The sequence below is a fragment of the Oreochromis niloticus genome, linkage group LG2 (assembly GCF_001858045.2).
Source record: "Oreochromis niloticus isolate F11D_XX linkage group LG2, O_niloticus_UMD_NMBU, whole genome shotgun sequence".
Classification (NCBI taxonomy): Eukaryota; Metazoa; Chordata; class Actinopteri; order Cichliformes; family Cichlidae; genus Oreochromis; species Oreochromis niloticus.
Genome location: NC_031966.2, coordinates 9,760,960 through 9,771,309, shown reverse-complemented (window position 1 = coordinate 9,771,309; position 10,350 = coordinate 9,760,960). Strand labels below are relative to the sequence as shown.

The 10,350-nt window shown below is 40.2% G+C and overlaps 1 protein-coding gene across 1 annotated transcript; it reads left to right on the top strand.

Annotated features, from left to right (window-relative positions):
- Positions 1-3,464: 3,464 nt before the first annotated feature.
- exosc3 (exosome component 3) lies at positions 3,465-5,516 on the top strand. The gene is made up of 4 exons (XM_003443374.5): positions 3,465-3,775; positions 4,114-4,263; positions 4,395-4,546; positions 4,649-5,516. Exons 1-4 carry the CDS (start codon positions 3,551-3,553, stop codon positions 4,854-4,856), a joined length of 735 nt encoding a protein of 244 aa, XP_003443422.1. The 5' UTR covers positions 3,465-3,550; the 3' UTR covers positions 4,857-5,516.
- The last annotated feature ends 4,834 nt before the right edge of the window (positions 5,517-10,350 follow it).

Genomic DNA, 10,350 nt, shown 5'->3' with positions numbered 1-10,350 from the left:
TGCAGCGCGTCGTCTTCGTACGGTGTGAATAATCTGCTGTTAGATCCACAGCACTAAAAACTCTGACGTCTTTGTTTCCTTCGGATGTGACTCTTCGTCTTCATGAGGGACGGCTTCATAGCAACAAGAACAAGTTAAGACTTTAGGCAACACGAGTTTAACTGTCAGGTGTAACACTAGTGTTTGTTTTCTCTGCAGTACGAAGTGGTTTGTAACATTGAAGAACTTTTTCTTTGGCTCTGGGTTGTTTTTTTATATTTATCATTTCTTATGTATATTTGTTTTTTAAGAAAAATAATAAAAAAAAATACTAATAAAAAGGAAAATTTGAATCTGTGCTTGGTATTTTTGTTGACTTTCAAGATCTGTGTGTTATCATATCAGTAGGGAATATGATTGACAGATTAATCGTTTGGCCTCCGAAATGCCCGAAAATATCCAACAAATGGTCCCACATGGAAATGTATGTACACAACCTGACAGGACATGTTGGTGGTTATTTTTCTGTTGATCTGAACAATAATCTGTCTTCTTACCCTTTTGTGACACTTTAAAAAAAATTTTTTAGCCAAAATCCACATACTGACTGGCCGATTTATTAGGTACACCTGTTCAGCTGTTAACCCGTTTCAGATGAGTGCAACTCTAGACATGAGCAAGACGACCTGCTGAAGTTCAAAGTGTGGATCTGGATGTGGAAGAAAGATGATTTAATGGACTCGTGATGTGGTTGTCCGTGCTAGACAGGCCGGTTGGGTCATGTTGATTTCAAATGACCTGACTGCCTCAAGCCAATACAAAGGCTACAGCAACCAAAGTACAGAGGAGAGCTCTGAACATGTTGAAGAAGATGGAAAAATGACGCCCGGTCTGATGAGTGTCAATTTCTGCTGGTAGGATCAGAATCTGGAGTGAACAACATGAAAGCATGGATCCATCCTCCCTCACATTCACAGTTCAGGCTGCTGGTGTAACCGTGCAGGGGATATTTCCCTGGTACACTTTGGGACCTTTAAATGCTACAGTCTGAGTATTGTTATGACCACAGTGTACCCTCTTCTGATGGCTGAAAGCAAAAGCGGGTCCAGCCCGGTTCCGGTGTCAGGCCTACTGATATCTTCTGTCATTGTACCAAACCTACTTCCACCCCTACTTGTTAGGAGCTTTGGGCCCCTTGTTTATATATGAATTAATAAGTTATCATTTTAAGAAACATCAAGTTGATGTTCATAGAAGTACACACATACACACACACTATTGATTACCTACACACATCAGATATTGATAACCTTTAACTGACCCCTGATCTCCTAACTGTTCCTCAGGCCTGACTCTGGGATCCTCTCGTACTCGCTGTCACTTTCATCCAGTTCGCTGTCCTATATTGAAACAATGTTAGGGTCTGATGTTGGATCAATGTTAAATTCTGATTCTGATTTTCCACCAAGTTTGCACCCTTGGATAATATTGAAGCAACAATACAATCATCATTAAAAACCAACAGGACTTCACAGGTATTTTAATCAATACTAAACCACTGCAAATTACCATCAATACCTGTGAAAAAGACAATTGTGTATGATATAAAAAAAAGATAACCATTATCTGTTAAGCATTATGTTACAATTTAACATAATGTAAAATTGTAACATTGTAAACATAATGTTACAATTTAACACAATGTAAAATTGTAACATTGTAAAAATAATGTTACAATTTTAAATTGTAACATTGTAAAAATAATGTTACAATTTTACATTATGTTACAATTTAACATAATGTAAAATTGTAACATTGTAAACATAATGTTACAATTTTACATTATGTTAAATTGTAACTGTTAAGGGTGGTGAGTTAGCGAACCCAGACGCGAACCTCTCGTTTAAGTTGAACAGTGTCTTTATTTACAGTGAAGCCAAAACCAATCCACAGTTATCCACAGTGCAAGCCCCTTCAGTGCTCCTCTCCCCGTCTCCCCTCGTGTGTCCACAAAACTCCAGAGAATCATTGAAGTCTCCCCTTCCGTCTCGTTCGCTTCCAGGCTTGGTGCAATACTCCAGCGCTGTCTGTCACTCAGCCACACCGTTAAATAGCCCTGCCAACGATGGTGGATAATTGGCAGTAGCTGGCGACGAATCGGTCGCAGGTGAGGCAGCTCAGAGCGGCAGCACTTCCGGGTCTGAGGTCTTCCGTTGCTACGCGACCGCGTGACAATCGCAGCGGAGCCGGAGAAAAAGCAGAGCGAGAGAGAGGAGAACAAACACACACACAGGTCGACCGGTCGGGGCACCGTCCGACTCTGACAGTAACATAATGTAAAAATTGTAACATTATGTTTACAATGTTACAATTTTACATTATGTTAAATTGTAACATAATGTAAAATTGTAACATTATGTTTACAATGTTACAATTTTAATGTAAAATTGTAACATTATGTTTACAATGTTACAATTTTAATGTAAAATTGTAACATTATGTTTACAATGTTACAATTTTACATTATGTTACAATTTAACATAATGTAAAATTGTAACATTATGTTTACAATGTTACAATCAGTAGTGGTTTTAGATACGGGCGACACGGGCAGTTGACGGGGCGGCATCGTGTTGGGGGGCGGCATCACGGGCATCGGCAAAATAAATAAATAAATAAATTGCTCGTACTCATGCTGCCCCGACATCAGCCAGCGCATATTGGGAATGGCATAGGCACCGATCGGTTTTCTATCGCCCATTTGCTGGGAGTAAGGGCGCCCTCCGTTTGCGAGGTGCGCCTGCTTCTTGCAGCACAGGGAGGAGAGGGCGGGGCGGCGGGGATTCTCTGGCTGGCTGGAGCAGCATCTAATACCAATTAAAATGTACAGTAAGTGCCATTAAATGCACAAAATGTAACAACTAAAGAATCATTAATTATATAATGTGACATAACTGTTTTATTGTAAATTAATTTAGATTAGATCCTCTGTTTGTCTACATATTTATGTATTTATTTACTTCTTTATTTAGGTGTACAATGATCTTCACTGTAAATGACACTTTTTTTCTTGTAAATTATAATGTTACTCTTGGATTTTTGTTTTTTCACTGTTTATTTAATTGTTTGTTGATACAATTGGGACTTCACTGTTGAACCTTTTTTCTCAGACTCATCCCTATTTTTTTCGTTTTTCTTGTCTTTCAATCTACTGTCATACCAAAGTATCTGGAGAATAAAATAACACTATAATAATGTATGATTTTGTTCTCAATTTATAATCACTTTGTGATTTTAAATAACATATTTAATAAAGAGACATGTTAAAAATGAGGTAAAGATCAGTCAGACCTGGTAACAATGATTTGGGTCACACATGTTTTTGTTTTTTGTTTTGTTTTGTTTTTTAAATCTACCAACAAATTACTGGCATGTTTGGCAGCTTGTTGTAATACCTCCCGACTGACAGAGGGCGCTGTTGGGTGTTTCCTGCGTGTCATGCTGGGTTTTTTTCCGGTGGAAAACAACAACAACCTGTTGGAGGAGTTAACGCTGAAGAATAGGCGGCAGCATGTTTTCTACCGTGAGGGAAAGGGTTGGGGAGGTGCTGTTACCGGGGGACGAGTTCTCCTTCGAGGCCGAAGAGAAAATTTCTCTGACGGCGCCGGTGAAGTCGGAGAAGGTGGTGTGCGGTCCGGGCCTGCGGCGCTGCGGTGACCGGCTAGTGGTGTTTAAGAGCGGCGTGCTGCGACACAAGGAGCCCAACGTGTTCTGGATCGATTCCCAACAGAGAAGGGTGAGAGAAATATTAGTAAGATAACGCCAGTGTGAGTTTCTGCTAACATAATTCATCGATAGGCGCTGGTTTTCTGCTCTCTGGATGCTCGTTCATCTAGAAACCTGGAAGCGTGAAAAGTGTGTTTCTCTCAGTGTTCAACCCCGAATTAATCACAGCATCAAGCAGACCTCCGGAAGCTCTCATGTTTTGGTCTGAAACTTCCTCCTGCAGGTTAATTCATAAGTATACAAAAATTTAAATGGAGTCTGGCAGTCTCCAATGGAAGTGCGCAGTAAAGCTGCGTCGGAATGTAAAGCAGTGCGTGCTGGGAGCTGATTATGTCTCTTTATCCTCAGTATGTCCCAGCTAAAGGAGAGAGCATCATCGGGATCGTCACCGCCAAATCTGGAGATGTCTTCAAGGTGGATTTCGGAGGGAGTGAGCAGGCGTCTCTGTCCTACCTGACATTCGAAGGGGCGACCAAGAGGAACAGACCCAACGTCCAGGTATCCAAAATCAGACTGGAGTTTGGTGTGCAGGGAACTCTAAATAGAGGTAATCCACCTTTAGGTTAAAGAGAGCCACTGTAATGATTCCCCCTCTCTCCTCCCTGTGTGTTTGTGTGTCACCTGTACAGGTGGGTGACCTGGTGTTTGCTCAGTTCCTCATAGCCAATAAGGACATGGAACCAGAGCTGGTGTGTATTGACAGCTCAGGACGAGCCAATGGGATGGGAGTGTTTGGAGCAGGAGGTCTGCTATTCAGAGTCTCTCTCGGCCTCGTCAGAAGGTAACTGAGCCACGGCGCCCTCTGCTGCTCATGTAATGACACCAGCATTTGTGTTTAGGATCTTTTTACCTCAGCCTAAACATTACTGCTTCCCCTCTTCAGGCTGCTGGCACCCCACAGCGACATCCGCTCAGACCTCGAGCAGCTCTTCCCGTGTGAGCTCGTGGTCGGGATGAACGGACGCATTTGGGTCAAATCGGCCACCGTGCAGCAGACGCTGATCATCGCAAACCTGCTGCAGAGTGCCGAAACCATGACGGCTCAGCAGAGACAGCAGCTGTTCAGGAAGGTCCAGCAGGGGGCGTTCTAGACGACTTCTGACCTCCAGCACATGGACTGAACCAGCAGAGGCCACACTGTAGACCACTTCAGACCTGAGTCCAGGTGTAATGCTGCAGTGATGTCACTCCTGGGCTCTGTGACATCACACTGAGCGTGGCTGCAGCTGTTCAGTGTTTAAAGGATCATTACATGTTTTCACATGGAGCTCCAGTCTGAACATTTTTGAAAAGCAGATGTTAAAGAACCAAAAACCACAAACATGACAGACTATCAGGATGAAAATAAATAAAACTGGGGGGGGTAATTTTAAAAAATGTATAAAAATGTCAAAATTATAAATGTTCAGAAAAGTTGATGATTGTCCAAAGAGCGGCTCCTTCCTACAATCCTGGAGCAGTTTGGTGACAGTCTGTGCCTTTTTCACCATGATGGAGCACCACGTCACAAGGTAAAGTGATCCCTCAGAGTTTCAAAGATCTGCAAATTAATATCTCAGATCCAGGACCAGAAAATTCCACAAGTCTTAATGAGATTGAGAATCTGTGATCAGCTGGAGCGCTGATGAGGCAGGAATGGATCTCCAGTACATTACGGAGATCTGTAGAGGTTACAAAGAAGGGTCAACTCTGTAAATACTAACTCTGTGCATACATTTGATTTATTTGCCAATAAAAGCCTTTGAAATTTATGAATTGCTTTGTTCTCTATGAGTTGGAGACATTTAAAAAAAGCTGAAGCACAATTTTTTGATACTGTCAAAACTTTTAGTCATGATTGTTTTGTTTTTTTCTCGGCTCCAAGTCCAACATGAACAGCTCGGCTTCCTGATGGCAGACACAGCAGCAGCAGCAGCAGCATAACTGGAGACACTGAGTGATAAAATTTTGTATTTTCATGATTCCTTTAGATTTTCAGATAGTCTGAAGTTGATAATTGTCCCCGTGTTGATGAACCCAAAGATGGGATCAGGATCAAAATTAGAAATGAAGCATAACGTGCATTTTCTAAATATGGATTTAATTTGTTACTTCTGGTTTTTAAAGGGGTTTAAATTTAAGTGTTAAGTAAAAGTTTTGTTTTTAATTATTTTTTTATTCTAAATAACTTTGTGGATGACCCTCAGCATCTCTGTTGACCACCAGGGGGCGGTGGAACGTGGCAACACATAAAAACGAAAACAAAAGAAAATAATTTTTTAAAAAGACCAAAGCAACTGTTTCATAGACAGTGATAAGAACACAGTTTCATGTTTGTTTACCTTAATATTATCTCATAAATTCGCAGGAATATTAATGCTGTTCTGCAGCATTTTGATCTTCTTTATAGATCTTTATCTGCTGTTGTCTGTCACCTCTCCCTCTGATAACGTCTCTGACTGGAGCTCACTTGGTCAAGTTTGAGTAGAAGAGAAACGATGCACCAAATGCCTCCTCTGCTATTGTGCTCACAGATAATGAACCACAACCTGCAAAGGCAGTTGGTAACCACGACATAAGGAAGTAACCACCAACTTCCTTATCCTCCCTTATCTCTGACACATGTCTGATGAGGGCTTAACACAGTGCAGTGATGAGCTCAAACATTCATCACTTTCTAAAAATGATTCTCCAGTTTTCTCATTTAGGAAATTCAGTCCTCCTCACTTAGTCTGGTTTCACATGTGGGTGTATGGAGGTCACTGCCCTTATTTTAGGCTTGTTTTGTATATTCTGTTTGGGGAAAGAACAGATTAAATGTGCACCTGTCACCTCAGTTTGTCAACAACTTGTCTCTTTTAGAATCTCAGGTGTGTTTCAGTAAGATTTCAGATGATGTTCCAAGCCTTTTGCATGTGCTTTGAATGAGTCAGGTTTATCTCTTATCTGAAGATTAGTTGCCAAACCAGAAACTTCATTCCAAAACAAAGGTGAGCAGAGCAGGCTGAGGACCGGTTTTAAACAGCTTTTAAGACAGTGAGCCAGGGTCAAATTCGAGGAAGCCGGTCGGTTTCAGGCTGATGATCAGCACTCATAGCACCACAATGACACTGCTTCTTCACAGAAAATGAAAAACTATCAAATGCTTATAGGTAGTCAGTTATATGGTGATTGATGCCTTTATTTGGTTTTGTCAGTTGTAATGAAACATCATCAGGGAGCACAAATCGACACCTGATTCTTCAGATATGAGATATTTCTCACGATACAAATTTGAAGAAATTTGTATTGCATTCAGTATTTAAAAGTCCTTAACAGTGGCTGTAGCTCAAGAGGTGGAGCAGGTCGCCGACTGATCGGAAGGTTGGTGATTCGATCCTTGGCTCCTCCAGTCTGCATGTCAAGTATCCTTGGGTAAGATACTAGCCCCAAGTTGCTCTCCGATGCATCCATTGGAGTATGAATGTGTGTGAATGTAGTTAGAAAGCACTAAGTACACAGAAAGTGCTTGTGAGAATGGGTGAATGTGGCATGTTGTATAGAGTCCTGAAACAGCGAAAAGCTGCAGGAACTCTGGTCCTCCAGCAGGGGTGTGCTGTTTCATCAAGATCCCAAAAGGTTGATTCTGTTCATCTGGACTTAGCTTTTTCAGTGGGAGAAACGTTTCGTCACTCATCCAAGTGACTTCTTCATTCTCTGCTGACTGCAGGTTTCTTCAACCTTATAAACAGTACATTTGCACAATGACTGAAACCAGCCCACTGAATGAACAGTGGGCTTTGACTTCAGTTTGCTTCATGGAGACTTAAGCAATCATCAAACCTCCAGGTCTGAAAATACCTCAAATTCTTCCAAACTTTCTCTTATGACTACATTCAGTAAACTCAGTCTGATCAGCACGCTGATAATAAAAGCGTTTGGTTGTAAATCCTGTTTGAAAACCACCTTAAACTTCCTGCTGACACTCCCAGTGTCACCTGGAAAGGCACATTACAGTCCTACTATTATGACCATAATGTCCCAGGGAATATACCTTCCTCCAATGACTAATTAATAAAGTGACTAACAGAAGTAGTTAAAATGTCCTTATAATTCTCATAATCATCATCTTTGTAATTGGGAGTTAAAATAGTTTCACCAGTTAAAATAAAGTGGATTGTATTTCTGCAAACTTTCTTAATAAAATATTAATAATAAACATTAACAGAAATAGTCATTAAAACTGTTTACAAAAACGAGACTGTCATTTTGTATGGTCCAGTTTACTTTAAGTTGTATGGATATATTTTTCAGGTGCTCTCTGATTAATACTTTTCCACAGCAATTTAGTATTTATTTTTGTTCTGATCTCGAGGAAGAAATTTGATAAGTTGCCCTGTGACTTTGTTTCTAATGATTTTGTACATGCAGTGGTCAGTTTTAAGCTGTGATTTTAAATATTTGCTTTTAGGACTGTATCCCCTTCCCTCGTTTACTGGCGTAAAATGTTTTTTAATCAGAGAAAAGTTCGGAGGCACAGCTTTTATTGAATTTGGATAGAATTTTCTTGTATACAGGAGAAACTTGAAAAATTAGAAGATTTGCAAAAGTTAATTTATTTCACTAATTCAACTTAAAAGGTCAAACTAACATATGATATAGACTCATTACATGTAAAGCAAGATATTTCAAGCCTTTATTTTTTATAATGTTGATGATTATGGCTTACAGCTTACGAAAACCCAAATTTCAAAATCTCAGAAAATTAAATTATTACATGAAATCAATAAAACAAGGATTTTAAATAGAGAAATGTCAGACCTCTAAGAATTATAATCATAAATATGAACTCAGCACTTGGTTTGCGCCCCTTTTGCATGAATTACTGCCTCAATGCGGCGTGGCATGGATGCTATCAGCCTGTGGCACTGCTGAGGTGTTATGAAAAACCAGGAAGCTTCAATAGCAGCCTTCAGCTCTTCTGCATTGTTCGGTCTCATATCTCTCATCTTTCTCTTGGCAATGCCCCATAAATTCTCTGTGGGCTTCAGGTCAGGTGAGTTTGCTGGCCAACCAAGCACAGTAATCCCAGGGTCATTGAACCAGGTTCTGGGTACTTTTGGTAGTGTGGACAGGTGCCAAGTCCTGCTGGAAAATGAAGTCAGCATTTCCATAAAGCTTGTCTGTGGAGGGAAGCATGAAGTGCTCCAAAATGTCCTGGTAGACAGCTGTGTTGACTTTGGACTTGATGACAGATGACATGGCTCCCCAAATCAACACAGACTGTGGAAACTTCACACTGGACTTCAAGCATCTTCGATTGTGTGCCTCTCTATTCTTCCACCAGACTCTGGGACCTTAGTTTCCAAATGAGATGCAAGATTTGCTCTCATCAGAAAAGAGGACTTTGGACCACTGAGTAAAAGACCAGTTCTTTTTCCCCTTTAGCCCAGGTAAGATGCTTCTGATGTTTGTTGTTCAGGAGCGGCATGACAAGAGGAATATGACATTTGAAGCCCATGTCCAGGATCCGTCTGTGTGTGATGGCTCTTGATGCACTAACTCCAGCCTCAGTCCACTCCTTGTGAAGGTCCCCCACACTTTTGAATGGCCTTTCCCTTCCATATAACTTTCTATTAATGTGCTTTGGATGGGAACATCCAACTTCTTCTGCAATTACCTTTTAAGGCTTTCCCTCCTTATGGAGGCTGTCGGTGATGGGTTTCTGCACAACTATCAGGTCAGCAGTCCTCCCCATGACTGTGATTCCTACTGAACCAGACTAAGAGACCATTTAAAGGCTCCAGAACCCTATGCAGATGTTTTGGATTAATTAGCTGATTGGAGTGTGACACTTTGAGCCTAAAATACTGAACCTTTTGACAATATTCTAATTTTCTGAGATTTTGAGTTTGGGGTTTTCATAAGCTGTAAGCCATAATCATCAAAATTATAACAAATACAGGCTTGAAATATCTCGCTTTGCAAGTAATGAGTCAATATCATATATTAGTTTGACCTTTTGTGTTGAATTACTGAAATAAATAAACTTTTGCACAATATTCTAATTTTCGCAGCCCTGTTCACTATTTTTATCTTGAAGTACTCTTTCCTTGTGTTTGCCTTATTTCATGATCAAAACGATGCATTTCCCACTGTGCAACTTTTACAACCAAAATTAGATTACGATCTGACAAGCACCTAATGAAATTATATATTTTAGATATGCATTCCATTTTATTTGAGCCCAACAGGGGTTTTCTGTTTATCTGTGTCAGATGGAATTTATTAGTAATTCCATTTCGTTTCTTTCTGCGTGTTATATCTAGCCAATTTGAGCTGAAATTGTCCATTAAGAGCACTTTTTAACTGCTACATTTTCAAACTACAGCAGACAGTTAATCAAAAACTGATCAGTAGGTGGTCAATAAAATTGTGGACATTTCAGGGGCAAGTATAACTGTTACCCCAATAATTCTGGTATTATCTTTTGACAAGTCGCCTACATGACAATAACAGAGGTGAACCAATCAATCAGTAGGAAAGCATTTCATAAGTTTTAATACTAATTAAGTCCTTTATTTCTAGAATAATTGAATCAATGCCTTTTAACAGTCCTCTGGGAAG